Raw genomic sequence first — 23,122 nt, 5'->3', positions numbered from 1 at the left:
TATTGATTTTGGAATAATATGTTACTGGTCAGATGAAATGTGCAGTACAAAACCCATGACCAATGAAACTCAGTTGTAATTCTAATGCTTAAAACTCCTCAAATTGTGATGTCACCCTGCCTGTGATCCCAGCACTTATCAGACCGAGAGGTAGAAGAATGGTCATGAGTCTGAATGTAAGACTCAGAGGGACACCCTGCCTAAACACAAAAGAAGGATCTGTGAGATGGCTCATGGGTGTTTGTCGGCCAAATTGGAAGACCTGAGTGAGAACCAAAACCCACATGCTGGAAGGAGACCAGCCTGACTCCTGACTTTGACATACATGCGTGCCTCACACACACGCTCACAAATACAAAAGAAAGAGAGCTTTAGTTTCCATGTGTAATAAATCCAGACTTCACTGACGACCTTGGTGACATGGATCCAGCCTGTCTTCCAGTCTTCACCTTGATGGCCAAAGTACCTTTCAGTTCATCCATGTCAGTCTCTTTCTTTACTTCACACCTCACCCCACCATCACCTTTCCTACCTTCCCTACCCAGAGGCAATACTCTAATTCTGTTGGGACATCCTGTTGCTTTCCTTTGAGGTGCTGGTCATTTTGTGGCTTCTTTGTGTATCGTCTGTCAGAGTGGAAGCTGTGTGAGGGCAGGGACAGCTGGTGTAGTTCCCAGCTTCGTGAACGCCCAGGCAGCCTAGGGCAAAGGTGGCAGCTCTCCCTCAACCCGAGGGGTGCGCAGCACGGCTGGCTGGCCTGAGGGAGCGCACGCACCGCCATGCTGCTCTTTCCAGCCTTGCCCCCCAGCAGAAAGGTCTGGGGAACTACCACTCGCTCGTCTCCCACCCGCGACGGGCCTCCACTGACGTCATCCAAGCTCGTTACGTGGGGCGCGAAGCCCCGCCCTGAGGCGCGAGGCCAGGAGGTTGGGCCTTTCTCCAAAGCCTTGCGGTTCCCTCTGGACAGCTACGGGCTGAGGCAGCCGTTCCTGCCGCAGCGCTTGGCCGGTGAGTCACCTCTGAGACTTCCAAGCGGCTTCCGGCGGGACCCCCTCGCACACGCCGAGGCGGGGGCTAGGCTTCGAACCCCTCGGCCCGCGTGACCTAGCCCGCGGAGCTCCGCCCTCACCCCTTCCGCCGCGCGGTGGGTGCCGGGAGCTGTAGGCCCCCCGCCTCAGGGAAGGCTGCGGGTGCGCCGAGAGACTACAAATTCCAGGGTCCTCTCGGTGCGGGGGCGGTGAGTGCTGCGAGCCTTCTGGTAGAGGGGCGCCTCGGAGCAGCGGGCCGGACCCCTGCCGATCTCCGTCCCTCTGGCCTCGGGCTCCCGGATTCCGAGGTAAACGGGCCTGGGTTGTCGTGGTGGAGTCCATTCCCTCCGAAACGCCACGCAGAATCAGGGCAGTTGATTTCCGTGTGGCTGCAGCGGCGGGGCTGCGAGGGCTAGCGTTTCAGGGCCCCGAGCGACTGGGCCTGCAAGACAGGGGCTATCGGCCAGAGAAGGGCCAGCCCACTCGGATGACTATCACGCCTTTCTACATTTCTGCAAGAGAAGGCTGTACGCGCCGTTCTCCTCGGGGTATGGAGGGTTGAGGAACGGCGATCGGTCGGGGAGGATCCCTGAGGCAAGCCTCTGAGACCCGCGGGTGACCTTGGCGGTCCTGGAGGAGGCCGTCTCGCCCTCTTTCCCCCGCCGGTTTGCAGGTCTGGACTTGGCTCTACGTGGCGCTCCGGCAGGACGTTAGGAAGGCGAGGGGCTGGCGAAGCCCCAAGCCATCCAGGACCTTGGAGGAGGTGGGTCTCCGGGGACCTCTCAACAGGTGTCAAGGAAGATGGAGTGATCAGGGTAGGATCCTGTGCATCAGAAAGACCTGGACTTTCCCCATTCCCCAGGATCTGATTTGAGTATTTATGGGGTAAGGCCCAGAAATCTGTATTTAGTAAGCTCTCCAGAAATTCTCATGCACACTTGGGTCTGAGAACCTGTGTCTCAGGAGTCAGGATCAGGGGCTTTGGGGAGAGGGCATTCAGTAGTTTTTATAGCAGTTTTGTAGTGTACTCCAAACAGGGCATTGTGTGGGCAAATAGGCCTGCTCTGTCTGGTCCTTAGCTTCTTGTTGGTGCTGACCAGAGTTGGGTGGGAAGAAAGAGGTGAGCATGTCTGCTCTTCTTGCCCTCTGCTCATAATAAGAAAGATATTTTTGGTCACTCACTGCCTCAAAGACCTCCTCTACCTTGACATTAGTTAGGAAAAATCCAAAGCATACAAAACCCGTTGAACTTGAGAGTGCACACTGGACTAACTCCTAGAATGTACAATTAATATCTCTATTGTGTTCCTAGCCATCAGTCTTTTATTCTCATGCCAAAGTACATGCAGATAACAGTAAATTTCCATTCCTAGTAAAGCTTGCATATTATTATCTAGACTTAGAAATCTTGCTTATTGATTTTTTTTTAACCTTGACTATTTGAAAATCAGTCTGCCTCCCAGCCTGAAGATCCACAGGGTTTGGGGGGGTTTCTATAGGATATGTCCTTAGGGTTCCTATAGGATGTGTTCTTAGAACCAGGAAAGACCCTTACCCTGGGTGTTGAGAAGACTTAAGGTAGCTGACCAGAAGAAAGAGGGAATGCGTAAAGAATACTTGAGGGAGCAAAACTGTTTTGAGAGAGAGAAAATGGAATGTGTCCCCGAGGCCTGGTTGTCCCAGCAGATTATGCTGGCAATAATTAAAGTGAGTTGCTGCTTGTTCAGTCCTTGGCCTTGTTCTCGTGGCTCCTTTGTATGTTTCAAGCTTGCCCATTTTGAACCTACTGGTGTCATGGATGGTTTTTAAGCTTTAGAACAGGGTTGAAGTACACAGTTGGTGACCTCATAGTTACACTTTGAGTCCCATGGGCCTTTGTACTTCACTCCATAGCTATGAACACCAGACTGTCACACTCCCTCTTCATTTGAAAGGGAGAAGAGACTAGCTCTGTGAAATCCTCTGCTTTCAGAAACGCTCCTCGGAGGGGAAGTGTGAAGAACATGCAGTTTGGGAGATGAGGCAGTTTTCTCGTGTATGCCAAGGTGTCTGTCTTGTAAGTGAAAGAGCTTCTAGTGAGACATCAGCAAGTATGGAGTTCTCCAGAGTTCTTGGTCTTTCCTGGGGTTGGGGGTGGAAGTGTGGATGGGAGGTTTTTTGTCCTGTGAGAGAACTTAGAAGTAGATTGTACACAATAGAAATGGACCCATTTCTGGGAGGTACTGTGACTTGTAGGAGAGGCTGCCTGCTGGGTAGGTACCCCACTACAGAGGCAACAGCTCTATATCCTCACCCTCCCCTCCCAGAACTACCACTCACACCGTTCTGAGCTTGTGGCCCCTTGGGCCTACCTGATGCCTCTTTTTTGAGTCATCAGACAACTCTGGTGATAATAGGGTCCTGGGACAAGTATTCCTAGACTTGAGATGGCAAACCACACTGAAGGCTCCTCTTTGTAACTCTGAAGCATTATGACAAGCCATTACTCTTCCCAGAAGCTCATGACCAGCACCCAGAGCAGATGAAGGCAGGTGCCTGCTCTGAGGGCTGAGAAGATTCCCATTCCTTCATGGTAGACACAAGAAAGGACAGAAAACTGCAGGATACAAAGAAGTCTTTAAAAACCAGCCTGGCATTCTCAGCTACTTTGAAGGGTGAGGTGGAAGGATTGCTTGAACCCAGAGATGGATGGGGGGAGGGGGGTGGTTTCAAAAAATGCTGTTATTCTTCCCTTGAAAGCAGTTGCAGTGCATTTTCTTTAAAGAAACTATTTCTTGTCACCATGCTTCTGATGTGGTCATGCGGAGAATCCCTTACGAGTCTGTCCACTGGGTGATCTAGCTTGTCAGTTAGTTGTTGTTTCTCCTCTTCCTCTTCCTCTTTCTCCTCTTCATCCTCCTCTTTCTCTTCTACTCCTCTGCCTCTTCTGCCTCCTTCTCCTCCTTTTGATGTTTTGAGATTCTCTGGGTAGCCCTGGCTGTCCTGGAACTCGCTCTATAGACCAAGCTGGCCTTGAACTCAGAAATCCGCCTGCCTCTGCCTCCTGAATGCTGGGATTGAAGACACCATTGCCACCACCCAGCTGCTTGTCAGTTCTTAACTACAAGGTGTCCAGTTTAACTAAATCTCTGAATATGCCTGAGAAGCCACATAATCAATAAATGTTAACTTAATCTAAACTCAAATCCAATTGTGTGCTGTGCCTGGGATTTAGAAGAAATGCAGTGGATGTAGGTAGTAAGGTGGCAGGGTTGTTTGGGTGATGTTTGAGAAGAATTCTATACTACTTGATAAGTAGTTGTTAATGGTTCAGTGACGTTAAGAGTTGGGGGAATGGGAAAGGACACAGTGTCCTTTGTATATTTATTGTTGCTTCTTGGCTGACTTGCACTTGTCATCTGCATCTGCCAGTGGTTCTGAATCTATGGGTTGTGACTCTGTGGGTATCAAACAATCCTTTCACAGGGGTCATGTAAGACCATTGGAAAACACAGATATTTACATTTTGATTTATAACAGTACCAAAATCAGTTATGAAGTAGCAACAAACATAATTTTATAGTGGGAGGGTGTCACCACACATGAGGTACTACATTAAAAGGTCACAGCATTAGGAAGGTTGAGAACCACTGGTCTAGGAGGTAGCCTAGGTCTAGCCCTTCTAACAGAGGAAGCAGCAAGAGTTGCTAATAATAACAAAGCAGGCCCTCAACTCCTAAAATAACAGGGTTGAAGGGAAGGGGGGCCTCAGAAGTGGGAGCTTTCCTAGCCTCACTGTGACTAGTCCTCCTTGGAGCTGATTGGGGTTCAAGAAATGGCATTCTTTCTTGTTTTGAATACTGGCCATACATAAAGGCACTTTCAGAAAGAAGACAGTGACATCTACCTCAGAGGTGGCTGTGCTGTGCTTCTGGAGCTGAGGATAATGGGCATTTGTGTTAGGACTAGAATAGGGTTAATTCCAGGGAGATCCAGGGAGGTTAATTCCAAATCTCGTGGACTCATTTATTCAGCAGGTATGTACAGATGGTTCAGAGACATGCAAGGTACAGTGGGTGGGGCTGGAGTAGACTGAAGGAGGTTTGGGACATAGGGCTGAACATACATTTTCTCTCAAAACTTTGCCATCAGATGAGTTGGGATTTTTTTTGTTTGTGTTTTGTTTTTTGTTAACCACAGAATTAGAATACTGGTCAAGGTTTAAAGGAAATGTTTTAAATTTCCAGAGTTGGAGAAATGGTAGTTAAGAGCACTGACTACTCTTCCAGAGAATGTGTGTTCAATTCCCAGCAGCTGTGGTAACCCCAGTTCCATGGCATCTGACACCTCTTCTTGCTTCCTCAGACACTGAATGAATGCAGTGCACAGACATAGATGCAGGCAAAATCCTGTACACACTAAAAAAAAAAAAAAAAAAAAAGAAAAAAGAAAAAAAAAAAAAAAAAAAAGGCAGCTGACATGCTGCTCAGCAGGTAAAGGCATTTGACTTTAGAGTGTAATCCCCAGGACACATGTAAAAAGAAAAGAACAGACTACCTCAGATTGTCCTCTGACTTCCACAGGCATACCATGGCACATGACCCCACACATATTACATAAATAAGTATAATTTTGAAAAAGAAAAATGTTTGGAACCCCTTTCACCCATCTCACTTGGTGACTGGGCTATGGCAAATAGAAATAAACTTAGATGGGGGAATCCTGCCTAGGAATGTCAGCCAAGCTGTAGTATACATATTTTATGAGCTGTAGAGAGACTGTCCCCAGGTACTAGTCTGGGCTCTTAAGCACAGTGTTTGGTCCTCTTCTGGGAGTTGCCCTGGTTGTAGGACTGTCCTGTGAATCCCTGGCTTACAGACCTCTCCTGGTGGTTAGAGCCACCTGCTGGTCTTGCCTGTTCTGTAAATTCTTTTGATCCAGGTCCCCAAGTTATCTGAGTATTGGGACTGTGAATTGAGTTATTACTCTTGGGTGCAGTGAATTGTCTGAATTAATGAGTCAAGGGTCTTGGCTCTTGAATAAATAAATACTCACTTAGAAAAGTAAACTTAGCTAATGATGGATTCACTGATATAACTGGCCCATGTTCAGACCTGAAGAACCCTGCCTGGTTCAGGGAAGAACTCAAACGATCCCTTCACAGTTCACAGATTTCCTGGGTGTTCTATGTCCCTTAAGGATCCAGCCTTAGTTTTGGCCCTTGGTGTTGTCAAGCTTGGCTTCCATAAGTGCCTGGTTTACCTGTTCAGCCTGGAGATTAGCCACACTATGACTTGTTTCTCTGTGGCCTCAAACTGGCCAAAAGGGAACTGTACCCAGCACTACCAGAGGTACCAAGTACTGTAGGCTTTCCCCCTAGCTGCTGCCTATTTGATAATGGTACACACACAGTGCAAAGGGAGACTGGGACAACTTAACCCTTCCCCATTTCCTAACTTATCCCAACTGCTCTCCTGCCTGCCTCTCTGCCCTCAGTGTGGGAGTCCCCTAGGATCTCCTCTACCCAGTTTGCTCTGGGGACCTTTGCATGTAACTTCTTGCTTGGACCTTTTCCCCACACTGTGTAATTCACCTTTGCCTGTGCTGAAATGTTCCATGTTCAGTGAAGCCTTTCCTGTGTAGAATTAAGCTCTGTAGGACTCCTTCCCTAATTTTTATTCCTCCATCTCTGTACCTCTCTGTTTATAGTTCCCTCTCCTCGATCTGTTAAGGGAAATGTCTCCCACCCAGATCGCCTTGGAAAGTGTCTGACACATAGCAGACAGTGTTTATTGGCTGAATAAAGTCAGGTACTGCTTGAATTTCAGTTGTCTTCCTGTGAGCTTACCAGCTCTGAAGGCACAGAACCATGGTGTATGCATTCTTCCCTCGAAATACAGTTTTGAATGGAGAGTTGATTCCTCAAGTATACAGTCACTGCATTCGTTCTAAAATAAGCTAGCAGAGCAAAGACTTCATGAGGTCACACTGCCCTTTAAGGCCCTTGAATAAATAGCCTGCGAGCTTTGAGAAATGTAGAGAGACTGCAGCCCAAGGAGACGGTCCATTTTCTTCCCCTTTTTCTTTCCAGCCCTGCTTTCCTCAGACTTGAGCCTTTTGTTCATGGCACTGTGAAATCCATGTAAACTTAAGTGCAGAGGGCCCCACCCACTCACATGTTTAGCATTGTTACTGTTTTTGAGACAGGGTCTTATACAGCCCAGGACATCCTCAGATATTCTATATAGTTGAGACTGGCCTTGAACTTCTGATCCTCCTGCCTCTACCTTCCAAATACTTATACACCTGGACCACCATCCTGGCAACCAGTGTACTTTGAACATTTTGGAGCATGTGACAAGAGAGCTGGAGGAGGGCAGCCGTATTTGATATTTTTCAGGGCAGCTGAGGCCTGGCTTTGCTCTAGTAACCAGAATAGCTACATCATTCCTGAGCCCACTTCTCAACCTGCTGATTCTGCGCTCTCTGCCATAGTTTCCAGTAGTTCACATGGCTCCTGTTTAATAAGTGCTTGACACCCAAATGATTGTTAGCAGAGACTTCAGATTCAGTTATCTCTGATGCTTTTCTAGCCAGCAAGGTGAGATATCTGAAAGGAAATGTACACATGCCAATGACATCTCCAAATGTGACCACATTCCCATTTCCCAAATCCAGAGCTATTGTGCCAACTGGTAGGTGAGCATTCCAGGGTTCCGTGTCTACTTCAGGTAATAGGAACTTGGCTCAGCGTCTGCTGTGGTGTACACTGCATATAGAATCCTAGTAGCCTTGCCGTCGCCCACTGTGGTCCCTGTGGTTCCCCGATTGCTGTTTGGTTTCTTCCTGGGCGCTTTTGCTGATTGATAAGTTCCACTGGGACCCTGGACTAGACACATGTCTCAGGTTTTGTGTCTCACTGTGTAGTCCTGGTTTGCCTGGAAAAGTGGACCAAGCTGGTCTTGAACTTACAGAGTTCAATACCATTTAAAATTAGCAATAAAAGTGTATGCTAACACACAGTGTTCTGTTTTTAAATTGCTCTTGAAAAAGCAGTTGACAGCAACTTAAAGAGTTGTTGAGGTCTGGCTCAGGTCTGCTATGTATTGTGGTATTTTCTTTTCTTTTAGTAATTGCTGTGATTTCTACAAAGTATCTAGTATTAGCAGTGACAAATTTCTGTAGCTTATCTTCCCCCAAGCAGAAATTTCCCTAGAATAATAGAGGAAGTGATCTATTACATAAGAGATCAGTATCTTAAAGATGATGTCACCTCCTTTTTTGTGGGAGAAAGTTTGAAGGGTGAGCGCTTAGTGAGCTGTGTGAGAGAAAGGAGCCCAGAGATTGTTTAGTTTTGGGTAGATCAAAACCATCTGTAATTCCTTTCAGTGATTTGATGCCCACCTCTGACCTCTGCAGGCACTGGAACACTCATGGTGTGAACTGACACACAAATGCATACACATAAAAAATAATTTTTTTTTTTTTTTTTTTTTTTTTTTTTTTTTTTTTGGTTTCTTGAGACAGGGTTTCTCTGGGTAGCCCTGGCTGTCCTGGAACTCACTCTGTAGACCAGGCTGGCCTCAAACTCAGAAATCCACCTGCCTCTGCTTCCCAAGTGCTGGGATTAAAGGCGTGAACCACCACTGCCTGGCAAAAAAATAAAAATCTTAAAAACCAAAAACTTGCCCCTGGTGGCTCTGACTGCCGTGCCTCCATGGTTTGCCCCTGGTGGCTCTGACTGCCGGGCCTCCATGGTTTGACTGTACGTAGGGTTTGTGTGTTTGCCTTGGTCAGAACAATGATTAAAATAACCCAGAGGCTGGCTGTTTTGTGTCCATTCACTGCAGGCAGATATCAGGACTTTTCTCCCCTAAGGTTCCATTTTGGTGGCTTAGGAGATGGGTCTTCAGGCTTGTGGTGTTTCTAAAATTAGCTTTCAGTCACCATGGCCTGCCTTGTAACAGGTGCCGACAACTTGTTTATCTCTGTGCCTGCAGCTGTAGCCCTCTTTCCATCCTTTGCTCTTCATTTCCTCTCCTATGTGGGCTTCCATTGTGTTCTATGCTAGCAGCAGAATGTGTAGAAACAAGCTCTTGAGCACAGAAAGAGCTCAGAGAGCAGGGCCAGGGCACAGGACAGCCTAGGCTGTGTTCTTCACCTGCCTGAGGCCCGGCAACCTCATCACTCTCTAGTGTGTCATGTGTCCCTTGGGGAGTTGCCTGCTTGCCCTCCTCCTTCAAGTGACTTGCTGGCTCGCCATGCAGAACCTAGCCAACTTGGCAGTTAGCCCAAAGCCCTGGGCTATGATCCAGAAGAGAGGTGGGAGTGACTCTACAAAACCCAGGAAGATGCAGTAAACGATGCTTGTGACATCTGGGAGGGAGAGTTCTCAGAAGCCCCTGTTTTGCGTCTTTGTGAACAATGCTCTTCCTCTTCCCCTTTCTCTTTGAGACTGAATATATGTAGACCAGGCTAGTCTTGAACTTACAGAGTTCCACCTGTCTCTGCATCCTGAGTGCTGGGATTAAAGGTATGCACCATCATGCCTGGCATTCTCTTTGTTTCTTGCCTAGCAGCATATTGTCTCTGGGCAGCTGTAGGAGTCCTAGCCTGGTTACACACTAAGTGCCTGACTTAGCTGCAGATTTGTACAGACCTTGGTGGAGAGGAAGATGGTGTGGGCCTGAGACATTGGCATACCTGCATTCACTTTGAGCCTTTCCTTTCTGTCCCCATGATGGGCATCTATGTCAGCATGGTAAATGCTCCATCCGTATTCCCTATACATTAGCAAGGGCTTCTGCAGCCAGGTGTTCACAATGAAGTGAGTGCTAGGATTGTGTGGTCTCATTCCAGGGCCTCTAGTTGTCTCGCTCTTGAATATAGTGCTGGAGATTGAACCCAGGACCCTACTCATATTAGGCAAGTGTTCTGCACGGAACTACATCCCCTAACCCTTTGTTGTTGTTTTGTTTTTTGTTTTGTTTTGTGCCCTTTTTGTTTTGCTTTTTGGTACCCTTAATTTTTTTGAGAGAGGATTTCAATGTAGAAGCCCATGATAGCTTCTGTTGATAAAATTCCTTTCCTTAGGAAGGCATAAATAAATAATGACTACCCACTCATGTGATCCCAACAACAAACCAAGGTGTGATTCTACCAAAGTTTACTCTGGGTAACCACTGAATTTATTAGACTTATTTACAGAGCTTAGTGCATAGTAACCTTAAAGCAGCCATACTGGAAAGTTTGCATTCAGCATAATTGTATACCATCGTTAGATATGGCTGGGGTCTGTTTTTAAACAACAAAAAGCATTTACCCCTAACAAACTATATTCTGTCACCTGGAGAAAGCCATTTAATTGGAAAGTTGATAGAAGTGTTTGGATAATTAATTTCCTGGAAAGATGTATGCCTTTAGGCCCAAGTAACACTAGTTTTTAATGTAGTTCTTTTCTAATAATTAGAAGTTGTTTACCAATAATTGACTAAAACAGGTTTATTTCTATCAGTGGAACATTTAGAGGTGGTTGGAGTCTCCATGGCCATCTTTCATACATAGCACATTTCTCCATGGTCGCTGCACTATGTAACCATGTCCTATAGCCCAGCCAGCAGGAAGGAGAGAAGGGTCCATGGTCTAGACTGAGCTGACTTCTATCAGTGCCTTCCATGGCTCAGGCACTAAGGCCAGTCCAGAGCTTAGTCAGATGGTCATGAGAACTGTAATTAGGGCAGGAGTGAATTAGCTAATTCACTGATTTCATAACAGAAGGAAAGACACAGGAAGGGTAGCTTTGGGTGCAGCTAGCTGTCTGAGCCACCTACTTCATGAGGCTGTCATTCTTTACAATCTGTCACTATTTTCAATGTGGCATAATCATAGCCTTGATTTCATTAGGAGTGAACGATATTTCTTTACGCAGTAGTTCAACTAAAAGCATCTTCTAAAATAACCACGACTTGTTACCTGCATAAAGCCTGTTCTGCCCAGCATGTGGAGTTTAGTTCTGCCTCACAAGAATATATCATTTTCCAAAACAAGCCAGAGACTAAGGAATTTGTCTAGGGCCTCAATCATTGTCCTGATACTAGAGTGCCAGGAAGACCTTAGTATGCCATTGACAGGCAAGAAAGGAAGGTGGCTTTGCTCCATTTTTGGTTTTGTTCCCCCCCCCCCCATTGTTATTAAGACAGGATCTTACTATGTAGCTCCAGTTTTCCTGAGGTTTTTACTTTTCACTACAAGAAATTGAACCTATGGCTTCCTGGATGCTGTCCTAGTCAGAGTTTTACTGCTCTGAACAGACACCATGACCAAGGCAACTCTTATAAAGTACAACATTTAATTGGGGCTGGCTTACAGGTTCAGAGTCCATTATCATCAAGGTAGGAACATGGCAGCAGAGCTGAGAGTTCTACATCATTATCTGAAGGCTGATAGCAGAAGACTCGCTTCCAGGCAGCTAGGACTAGGGTCTTAAAGCCCACGCCCACAGTGACACATCTACTCCAATAAGGCCACACCTCCAAATAGTGCCACTCCCTGAGCCAAGCACATTCAAACCATGACCAGTGCTAAGCAAGTGCTCTGCCACTGAGATCTCAGAAGCCTGAGCCTTAAACGGTCTGGGACTGTCTTCCCTGACCTGCTGTGTATTGAGATCTGAGATTTGGACCTTAGCAGTAGTCTCTGTAGTGGGTCCTCCTGCAAGCCTCAAGGCTGTTATCCTCTCCAGCCAGCACGGCCACTTTAGTCACTGTTTCCTCTTTCTTTCCTTTGCCTGTTGGACTTTGTCTCCCGCAAGCCTTCCTTCTGGGCTTTGAACAGGGCTAGGTCTAGAGCCAGAACACTGAGTAGTTGGGATGAGTGTGTGATGCTGGCCCGGTTGCTAGTTGTTCCAAGAGCAGCAGCAGCCATCTGGATCTCCCCACATGGCTTTCCTTCCTATGCCACCACATGAGCCTGTGCTAACACATACTTTTGGGGTATTTGGGCAATTACGATAGGGAAGCCGTGTGATGTTCCCAGGGGCCAGTCTGATCCAGTGATACATTGAGGTTCGTAGTGCCCACTGGTTGTGATGACCCATCACATTGTATGGCCTCCTGCCCTGTTCAGCAAATGGGAGGCCGTGGGTGAAGCAGAGTGCCCTGCCACTGGCCAAAGACCTACTCCCAGAGACAGAGGAGCCTGTCTGAGGCCAGCTGGTGTCTTAATCCATGGATGCCACCGGGGACCACCTCTGTGAAGGGACAGTGGTAGTCAAATGATCCTGGGGATGCAGCTCTGCAGCATGCCTCTGGGCACAAGTAGAATGCCTTCCCAGGGGTGTTGCTGACTTTGGGAGCTCTAGGCAAGTCCCCACATGTCTTAAGAGGGCCATCTAACAGGAGAGCAATCTAGAGGATTTCTCACAGAGGTTATGTATGACCTCTGCTGTTTTGGAAATGGATGTCACAGGGGTGAGCTGCTCAGACGAGGATCTGAATGTCTTTGAATGAGGTCATTGCAGGCACCATGATCAGTGATAAGATAACTCCAGGATAGAGGCATTGGTTCCTGTTAAGTAGTGAAGTAGCAGGCTCTCTTTTTCTTTCTTTCTTTCTTTCTTTCTTTCTTTCTTTCTTTTTTTTTTTTTTTTGAGAGACACAGTTTACAGGGTTGCTCTGTGCAGAACTCTGGCTGTTTAGGAACTTGCTTTGTGTTCCAGGCTGACCTGGAACTCAGAGATCCACCTGCCTCTGCCTACCAAGTAAAGATGTACTCCACCACCTCAGGCCCATGTAAGAGGTTCCTTTTATTCAGTGTTCTGTGGGCCAACCCCTGCAGTCCAGCAGAGGACATTTTGTACACCCTCTGGTAACCTTTTTCCATTCTGAGAGGAAGGCAAATGAGTTAACCAAGGCTCTGATGTTGAGCCAGATAATGGTGGAGCTAGATTTAGTAAGACTGATGCAGAGTTCTTGTCCCAACTGCTTGTTTAATTTAAAAAGCTTGCACAGTAGCAGGTGCCTCCCTGGGGTGCTCTTCAGGTAGAACAACAACAGGCTCTGATTTCCCTAGGGAAACCTAAGACTCTAGGTCTCTTTGGCAGTAGGGAATTGACCCTGCATTCAGTCTAGCGGGGTCTCTCCAGAACAGTGGTGTCTTCTGCAGCCTGGAAGGAGAGTCCCTGAGGGCAGGAGGGCAGGCTGTCTTATTAGTAGAGCAAAGGCAGTGTCAGACCTTGACTTTGCATTGTACTAGTACTTGCATGGATGCCTCAGAATCACATTGAAAGAAAGCACTGGAGCCTGGGTTGGATCAGGGCAGGCGTACTGACCCGCACCTGTCTTTACCAGTACACAAAGCAGCACACACATAAAGCTAGTAAAAAATTAACTTTATTCTTTTTTATGTTTAAAGGTAGATTTGATTTTTTGTTTGTTTGTTTGTTTGTTTCTTTGATTGGTTTTGGTTTTTCAAGACAAGTGTTTCTCTGAATAGCTCTGGCTATCCTGGAACACTCTCTTTAAACCAGGCTAGCCTCAAACACAGAGAACCAATTTCTTTGCTTCCTCAGTGCTGGGATCAAAGGTATTCACCACCACCACCTAGCTAAAGATATGTTTTTATTAGTCAAAAGTTAATGGCTAGCCAGTCAGATGGCTCTGTGGGTAAAGATGCTTAACATGCAAATCTGATGACCCGAGTTCTACTCCAGAACTCACATAAAGGTAGATTGAGACAACTGACTCTATAGAGAGTTGTCCTTGGATCTCCACACACACATCATGGCATATGTACACAAACAATAAAGCTTTAAAAAGTTAATAGCAACAAGAGCTTACCAAAATGAGTATGGTAAAAAACCTTTTCCATTAGCTTTACACAAAGTCTGACCACAAGAAAATGGTTATTAACCTAAACACAACTAATAAAGAATTTTATAGTAACAAAGAAAAAACTACTGAAGTCACTTGAATTTCCGAATCATCCTGTGCGAGGGGGTGGGGGTGCTATCTCTGTGTCATTTGAACTTTAGTATATGTGCTGCCAAAGTAAGTACACCTTTATTAATTCTTGGTGTGTGTGTGTATGTACATAGCTTTTGAACATTTTGTGTGATAAAGTATGAGGCATGCAAGAAAACCTCAAGATTGATAGCTCTCTGGGAGCAAAGCATATACACAGTTGTAGTTATCCAAGTTATGGTTCAAAGCTGCTGTTTTCCCCTCATGCACAGAGGGCTAGAGGGCTAGCTCAGCAGTTAAGAGCACTTGCCGCTCAGTCCTAAGGACTAGAGCTCGGATCCCAACCCCCACCACAAGTGGCTCACAAATGCTTATAACTACAGCTCAAGAGACTGACGCTCTCTTCTGGGCTCCAAAGCTACTCATAAACACACCTTAGCAAACAGATAAACAGACATAAGCACTTTATTTTTTTTAATGCAGTTTCTGGGGGTGTTAGTAGCAAAGTGCATATAAAGCATTTGAGGTCCTAAATTGTTCCTTCTGTGCTCCCCACCTCTCCCACAGAATTAACAGCACAAACAGGTAATTTAGGCATTCAGAGATACTGTGTTGAATATAAGCAGTTATTCCATGAGGAAACAATTTTTGTGTCTATGTTGCTATAACTTCTTTGCATTTCTCGTGAGGGTGGGGGTGTGTACACCGCAGCACTTGCATGGAGGTAGACAGACAACTCAGTGAGTTGGTTCTTCACTTTTTATGGGTTCCAAGGGTCAAACTCAGGTTCCTAGACTTGCATAGCACACACTTTAACTTATTGAGTCATCTTCATAGCCCACTGGCTTGGATTAAAAAATAAAATTATGTATATAAGTGTTGGGCAGGGTTTATCACATATGTGCCTGGTGCCTGTGGATATCAGAAGAGGGCATTGAATTCCCTACTGTGTGGATGCTGAAAACTGAACATGTGCTCCGAACTGCTGAGCCATCTCTTTGATCCTTGGTTTGGATTTTTTGAGGCCTTGTCTTACTCTGTAGCTCAATTTACTTCGTTTACAGCAGTCTTCCTGCCACAACCTCCCAAAGCTGAGCCACTATTCCTAGATAGATGTGTAATTGGTTTATTGCCACTGTTAAATTTTGTTCTATTGGTGAATAGTAATTGGAATTTTGGAAACTCAATCTGCCACTGTGAGATTTATTTATTTATGGTGGGGATTGAACATAGGACCTTGCATATGTAAGGAAATTATTCTCCCCAAGCTACAGCCTTATCCTTGAACTAATCTTTTTTTTTTTTTTTTTTTTTTTTTGTCTTTTAGAGACAGGGTTTCTTTGTGTAGCCTGACTGTCCTGGAACTAGCTCTGTAGATCAGATGGCCTTGAACTCAGAGAGATGTGCTTCTGCCTACTGAGTTCTGGGATTAAAGGCTTGCACCACCACTGCATGGCCAAACTAATTTTTTTTATTCATTATTAAGTACTTAAGAGATATTTTCTAATGCCATATTGAGAGAGAGTCTTTTTGAAGTCCTTGATAATCTGGTATAAAGAAGTCCACAGAACAAGAGTTTGGAGAACCATTGGTCTTGTAGACATGGAAAAAGTCATGTCAGAAAGTCCCTCTGAGCTTTGTCCTCACTCACCTTTTGCCTCATCCCCTCAGTACTTGTCTTCAGTCCTGTGAGAATTTGTGCACAGAGCTGACCAGTCTGATTGCACCAATAGGTTTCAAAATTCCCTTCCTCGCCTGGCCTTGGTAGAATGCCTGCTCTCTGGCACTCTGGGAAACAGAAAGACCATGGGAATATGTTGGTTACCCTCTGTTGTAGTGTGTAGGGCAGCTTCAACCAGAGAGTTAAGTTTGCCTTCAGACCCTATGCTGTGCTGGCCAGGAGATATGCCCCCATTCCAAGGGGCCCTGTATCAGCAGACAGGCTGCCAGGCTCCGCCTTGGCGTTAGATCAATTGCACTGCATAATAAATACTTGAGAGCCAAGCAGAATGCCAGAGACAGTTCTCAGGCCCCTGAGACCTTGTACTTAAAACTTCTCTGGGAAGCAGGAGACCCAGAGAGGAAAGCAACTGCCCCACTTCATTCTCACTTTCCATCTCAAGTGTCTTTTGTTGTTGTTGAAGTGATAAAACACCATAACCAGAAGCAACTTGCAGAGGAAGGGGTTTGTTTTAGTTTACAGCTTACAGGTTACAGTCTATCACACCAAGGCAAGCCAGGACAGTAGTTCAAGGGGAAACCTTAAAAAACAAACAAACCCAAAAAGCACTGCTTACTGGATTGCTGCCAGACTTACTGGGTTATTACTGCCCAAGGTGGGCTGGCCACTCCTATGTCAGTTTTCAATCAAGAAAACATACCGAAGGTCAGTCTTACAGAGGCAGTTCTTTATTGGAGGGTCTTGTTTCCCAGGTGTGCCAGGTTGGCAAGATTAGGTATCATACCATGCAATACTGCCTTCAGGGTCAGGTTTGCAATCATGTTCTTTTCAAAGTACAGCCACATGCTACATAATGTTTTGGTGAAGGATGAATTGCATATATAACAGGATCCCATAAGATTAAGTGTTTTCATAGCCATCTTAGTATAATTAGTGATGTTTATCTAATAATTATTTGTATGATTATGTTTGGTGATTTTAATGTTAATAGAGCTTTGTAGCTATCACCATGATGTAACTTTAGAACACCTCTCAGCAGGACCTCCTCTCAGTGGATGTACTAGAGATTGGGTTCTGTCTGGACCTGGGGGAGGAGGTTTCTCATACAGGAAGGTATGGACTCTGACATGCTAATGCCGTGGACTTGAGGCCAGGTTTGTCTGACTCCAGACCTCTTTGCTGTTCATTTTGCTTACTGGAAACAAGGGTGATCCTTTCTCCTCTGAGGGAGCAGGAGTTCTGGTGCTTTGTTGACCCCGAATTACAAGATTGTGGGTTTTGTTTTGTTGTTGTTGTTTTTAACTTGGAGCTGAGTCATAGTCTACATGGCCTGAGCTGGGGTTGGGGAATAACGCAGTTTTGCTTGGTTTCATGGCTCTGTAGTGTTCCTTAAGTTTTGGTAGGCATCTCAGAATGTCAGTTCCATCCTTGTTCCTGTGAAAACTCCCATCTGGAGTTCTCCAGAGAAGCAAGAGCTCAGTCTGGTGGGTGGGTGTGGCCAAGCAAAGGTAGAGTATGCAACTCCCTGGTAGAGCTTCATACAGAGTGAGAGGAAGCTGGCAGGGCTGTACTGCTGGGATACCCAGCAGGTTTCCATTCTCTGATCGATACTTGGAACAAGCAGCCCAAAGCAGCTGAATGAAATGCTCACAGCGTTTCCCACTCGGACATTATCTGTACGTTGGGGCTGTGAAATGCAAGGGTAGCTTTGTAGAGTAGTAGTCCTATAATCTGATGTAGTGGATCTCTTCCTGGAAGCCTCAGATATGGGCCTGCCTAAGGAAAGATGGGCTGAAGCTGCAGTTGTGTGCAGGCAAAGCAGTAACTTCCTGCAGAAGGGCATGGAGGGTGTTAGGCTATATTGATCATGAATGGAGTTTCTCAAACTTGTATTAAAATTTGTCATAGTTAGGATTTTATTAGTATGAGGAGATACCATGACCACAGCTCTTAAAAAGGAAAACATTTAATTGGGTTTAGCTTACAGTTTTAGGGGTTTAGTCTATTATCAACAGGATGAGAAGCATAGTGGCATGCATGGTCCAAGAGAAGGAGCTGAAAGTTCTACATCTTGATCCAAAAGCATCAGGAAACGACTGTACCACTGGCCATGGCTTGAGCATCTATGGGATCTCAAACCTGCCTCCAGTGACATACTTCCTCCAACAAGGCCACACCTCCTAAAATTGCTACTCTCAATGGACAAACATTAGTCTATGAGGGCAATTCCTATTCAGATCACCACAAAATTTGACCCCAAAGCTTGGGATCTGATTCCTCAGCCCCTGTCCCTGATTGGTTAAACATAGGAAGCGAGTTGTCCTGGTATATGCCTATAATCCTAGCAGGATGACTAGGCAGGATGAAGAGTTGAAGGCCAGACTGGACTACACAGTGGGGGGACTCTATTTCAAAGTGGGAAAAAAATTTAAGTGACTTGGTACTTCTGTGTTTGGACTTACTGTAAGGGCTCTAGGCTTTGCTAGAAATGTTGTTTTTATTGAACATACCATAGTACTGGAATTTTTTGATTTCTTACTGCTTTTCAGTTAACAAAAGGCAGTCCCCACTTCAAAATGCTACTAATGACTAACCTTTTATGTTAAATAGAGTGAAGGTAAGACCTGAGTGTGTCTGCTTCTCCACTAATGCCTTATAGCAGGTACTCTGGACATCTGATGAAAGGAATAAAACAGATTGTTTCCTTTGACTGACTCTTTCCTTTTCATACCTATCAAGCAAAATAAGAGACAAGCCAGTGCCAGACACCAACCCACTGCTGACTTCCTTTCAAGCCTGGGAATTGGATCCATAGGATGGAGAAGGGTGGGCACACAGAGGATTCAGCAGCTGTGCCACTCAGGGAGTGGAGTGGTTAAGCTGTGAGTATTGGGGAAATAGCTTACCTGGAAGCCTGTGATTAAAGGTGTTGCTTTCTCTTTTTCCCTGAAATAGCCTCCTAGATCTGCCTCCGCTGAATTACTCTCACCTACTTCTGTTCTCTGTGCACTAGAAATCTGAGGTAAGAAATCACCCCTTTCCAAACCATGTTGCAGCAGCCTGTGGTAGAAGTCTGCCCCCCATAGCTCAGTTGAGTTGGGAGACTGTAGGTGCCAAGCTTCCTTGGGTAGTGGCTGGGGTTAGGTTCTCAGACAGGATTGCTAGGCCTTGTCACCAAGAGTTCTGTCCTTACCCTCCAGCTTCCAAAAAAATATGGGTGACCATGGAGCAGTATAAAGGATGGTAGCTCTGGTGGGTTCTCCCTAGCAGAGGTAGAGTATCCCAAGTGTCAGAGGGAGCTCAGTGGTCGCTGATGCTCCCAAGGGTACTGCTGGATCTAGCCACCAACCCTGATCCTTCTCACACTTTTGAGGAAAGGAAATGGTTGAAGAGCTCAGGTACCTGAGTTTGAGCCAGAGGCTCCCTGAGAGGAGACAGAGAAAATACGTTATGTGTTTGGGTTGATGAGCATCTAAAGATGGTCACAACCTAGTGTGTTGGCCTTGCATGGAAGCAAGGAGCTAAATTTGTTTCTCCTCCAGATCCAGGAGTATCAGCAGCAAAGATGTCTAATGAGCCACCCCCTCCTTATCCAGGAGGTCCTACAGCTCCACTACTGGAGGAAAAAAGTGGAGCCCCTCTTACCCCAGGTAAGGATGTTAAATTATCATTGGTAGAGGTCTGGGTAAGGTCCATTAATGGGACTGCTGGGCCAGTACCTTGTCATTGGCTCTTGTCTTAAGGGTCTTTCCTGCCTTCTGCCTTCTGGGATCCCTGTCACAGCGGTCCATTCCAAGTATAGTTGAGGCTTTTCAAATCCTGCTTCAGGGTCACCCTGTGCCCTGCTTCTGTGTGGAGCACAAGCTGAGCTGTCTTCTTTCTGCCCATCTCTATCCAGGCCGGACCTCGCCAGCTGTGATGCAGCCTCCACCAGGCATGCCACTGCCCTCTGCTGACATTGCCCCCCCACCTTATGAGCCACCTGGCCATCCAGTGCCTCAGCCTGGCTTTGTGCCCCCTCATATGAATGCAGATGGCACCTACATGCCTGCAGGTGAGTTGAGACCCCAAATTCACTATGGAAAGTGATCAGTCATTCCATATAAAATTAAAATGGTAGCTAAGAGGAACTTGGCGTCCACCAAGGAAGGTTACAGTGGCTCATGCTAAGGACTGTGGTAAGGTGGAAGCCTTTTCCTACTAAGGACAAAAGCCCCTAGAGGAGGTCTGGACCTTTGTTCACCAGTAGCTCACTGGAGCTATACTCAGGCCCAGAGTGTGTGGTTCCTGCAGTATCTGGGTTAGGTTGGGTTGTCTTTGGTATTTCAAATACTGACTTGCAAAAGCTTTGTATGCTTAAGAGGAATGATACTTTTCTTTTTACTTAAGTCCCTATCCTTGCAGGCATAAAAGAAGTCTTGGCATGCCAGAGGCAAGGAAGTTAAGTGAACTAGAGCTATATACTCCTAGCGCTCTGCCACATCTGTCTTGGTCTTAATGTGGTAGGGACCAAATGGGTCATTATAAATGGTCACCTTGAGCCAAGGCCTCTTCCTGCTGACACTCTGGCCCTCTTCTGGAAGACGGCAAGAAGCTGTGGGTTGTGCATTGAGTCTTGGGATCATATGTTCTATGTTCTCCCAGCCAGCCAGTGACCTTTCTGTGTGCTGTTCCAGGTTTCTACCCTCCTCCAGGCCCTCACCCACCTATGGGCTATTATCCACCAGGACCCTACCCACCAGGGCCCTACCCTGGCCCTGGAGGCCACACGGCCACAGTATTGGTCCCATCAGGGGCAGCCACCACGGTGACAGTACTACAGGGAGAGATCTTTGAAGGCGCACCAGTACAGACAGTGTGTCCTCACTGCCAGCAGGCTATCACCACCAAGATCTCCTACGAGATAGGCCTGATGAACTTTGTGCTGGGTTTCTTCTGCTGCTTCATGGGGTAGGTGCGGGGCACTGGTAAGTGGTGGTGCTGCTGGGGCTCTATATGCTGCCTGAGCCTTCTCAGGCCTCAGCCTATCTCTGTCTTCAATTCAGGTGTGATCTGGGCTGCTGTTTGATCCCCTGCCTCATCAATGACTTCAAGGATGTGACGCACACATGTCCCAGCTGCAAAGCCTACATCTGCACATACAAGCGCTTGTGCTAACAGAGTCAGACTTGGACTCCCCCACCTATTAGTCTGGCCCCCATGTGCTTTGCTCCCCATGCTCAGTGGTCACTACCCTCTCAACTCCCCACTTAGGGTTGGAAGTTCTGCCACTGTACCCTGGAAATCCTGTCCTCACCTTGCCCTTCCCTGAGCATCCGACTCTTCCAGCAACAATTCTGTTGGATTTAAGGCCAAGGGCCAGTGGGTGGCATGGGGTGGCACTGATCCTTGTGTGTTGCTTGGACATTTGCAATTCAGAAGATAAGCTAAGAGGCTCTTACTAGGGCCCTCATTTCTCCTTTTCTGTATAAGTATAAGGTCCAGGCTGGTCCTTACTCTTCCTGGGACCAAAAGCACCCAGAGGCATCAACAGGTCCCCAGACTAGGGCCTACACTGAGGGTAGAACCTGGAACCACAGTTGTTGCTGACCTACTGGAATGAAGTCAGAGTGTCATCGAAAGTTAAGTGGACCCAAGCAAGACAGGGTCTTAAGGCCTGGGTTTAAGTGGGGCTTCTTGTCTGGGGTACCAAGATAGGGAAAGAAAGAAATGACGACTGCCAGCCCTGGACCTCAGAACTCTCAGGTATGGAAACACTCAAGAGCTGCCTGGTATGAGGCAAAGAGGATCCTGGGCTATTTAAAGCTCTGGTAACCAAGAAGAACTTGCCCCTGTTCCTACCTAGCTTCTTTGAGTCAGTCAGTGTGCAGAGCTCCTTTCTGGCCACACCTCTGTAAACCCCTATATTTTCTGGGACTGGAAGGAATGAATACCCATGTCCTGTCTACTTCTGTGTCTGTGCTATGTGGGGGTGCAACTTCTGCCTGGTGGTTTGTGACATGGCAGATCAGAAATGCCTCCTTGCAGGTTCATTGGCCTCTGGAGTAAGTGCCAGCCTTTTTGCCGTAGTTGACTTGCTTCCATATTGGAGCTCCTCAGTAGGAACAGCTGTGGCACTGGGCTGGGGACCAGGAAGAAGTCACAAGTGGTGGGAGTATCCTAGGGACGTGAGTCGTGCCCAGGGTGTAAACCCAAACCTGTCCATTTCTTGAACGGTCTGTGAATATGCCCGTGTGGACGCTGTATCCTGCTGCTGTCCCTCTCCTGGTCTCTCTCACTGCATGGCCTTATATCACTGTGAACTGTGGCCTGGTCGCAGTTTGTAGTTTCATTAAATGGCCCTTTGACTCCCCTGCCCTGGGCCTCTGCTGTCTTTTCTGAGACAGGGTGGGACTACAGGTAGTCTAGTGGCAGGCAGGAGCCTGGGCCTGGGCAACAACACATTTAAGAACCCAATTACACCAAACCAGAATTAGCTATAGACTCGCCCTGGGGGAACCCAGCTGTTCTGGGCCAGGGCATTGGTTTCTACCGTTTGCATAATTAGATGTCCAGGCTGCAGAACCTGAGAACTGGAGCCCTGCCCTAGCTTAGTGACCTCCTAACCTATAGCTATTGCTCTTTCGTCCTTAAACAAGACAGCACTACTGGACTAAGACCTGATAGTCTGAAGATGACACTCTGAAGTCTCAGCATTCAGTTCTGGGTAAAATCAATCTTCTGAACTGTGAAGGTGGTGGGCTCAAGTCTTTTTGAGTTTCCCTGCTGTTCTACCATTTTTTTTCACACAAAGACTTTTATAGGAATAGAGTCCTACTAATAAAAATATTTAACTTCATATTTCTATTTTAGACCATGCATTGTTTAAATCTAAGTATGTGCTTTTGAAATAAGAAACCTCAAAGATTATGAGTTAGGAAAATCACAGGTCCAAGCAGATATTAAGGATCTTTATGGTGTTTAGCATGAATACATGGAAATAGAAGGTGCTAGGAAATTGGAAAGGAGTGTCATGAAAGAGGATGTCCATTTGTATGCAACGTACCACTGTCTCTGAGGGACTCTATCCTATCCCGGGAAGGAGGGAAGGGTGTGGCGTTTGTTTTTAGAGTGCTGTGGCAGTCGAGACAGACCAGGCTAATAGACTTATTAGAGAGATCCTGCAGAATAAGCTCTTTAGGCTTTGGAGGCAGGAATGCATAGCTTCCACTCCAAAAGACTGTCAAAAGGCCTAGAAAACTGAGCCATCAGCTGGCATGACCCTTTCCCACAAACCCTGTGTGTATGGGCATCTCACTCCCAAGCATGGCAATGACCACTCCAAGTACTGCTAAGAAAACAATATACCCAGGCCTCCTAAATGGCAAAAGTCCTGGAGCACTGCCAGGTCAGAAGTCCAAGATTAACTGCAGTAGAGCACTGGCTATTAACAGTGATAGCCTTTGTCTGGTGTACACCTGGCTGGCAGAGAAGAG

General features: G+C 46.5%; 1 protein-coding gene across 6 annotated transcripts; it reads left to right on the top strand.

Annotated features, from left to right (window-relative positions):
* The first annotated feature begins 914 nt into the window (after nucleotides 1-914).
* On the top strand, nucleotides 915-23,113 carry Cdip1 (cell death inducing p53 target 1). 6 transcript variants are annotated; one of them, XM_029544225.1, is made up of 7 exons: nucleotides 1,345-1,791; nucleotides 3,001-3,084; nucleotides 18,603-18,669; nucleotides 19,190-19,297; nucleotides 19,546-19,701; nucleotides 20,324-20,597; nucleotides 20,693-23,113. In XM_029544225.1, the coding sequence occupies exons 4-7, from the start codon at nucleotides 19,213-19,215 to the stop codon at nucleotides 20,802-20,804; spliced, it is 627 nt and encodes a 208-aa protein (XP_029400085.1). In that variant the 5' UTR covers nucleotides 1,345-1,791; nucleotides 3,001-3,084; nucleotides 18,603-18,669; nucleotides 19,190-19,212; the 3' UTR covers nucleotides 20,805-23,113. The 6 variants fall into 6 exon arrangements, with proteins under 6 accessions (XP_029400083.1, XP_021064808.1, XP_029400085.1 ...); XM_029544223.1 differs by lacking the exons at nucleotides 1,345-1,791; nucleotides 3,001-3,084 and adding an exon at nucleotides 915-1,008; XM_021209149.2 differs by lacking the exons at nucleotides 1,345-1,791; nucleotides 3,001-3,084 and adding an exon at nucleotides 1,164-1,336 and having other exon boundaries at nucleotides 20,693-22,485.
* The last annotated feature ends 9 nt before the right edge of the window (nucleotides 23,114-23,122 follow it).

Source organism: Mus pahari, chromosome 12 (genome assembly GCF_900095145.1).
Source record: "Mus pahari chromosome 12, PAHARI_EIJ_v1.1, whole genome shotgun sequence".
Lineage (NCBI taxonomy): Eukaryota > Metazoa > Chordata > Mammalia > Rodentia > Muridae > Mus > Mus pahari.
Note: the sequence above shows the minus strand (reverse complement) of the source record. Positions and strands in the feature narration are given on the sequence as shown.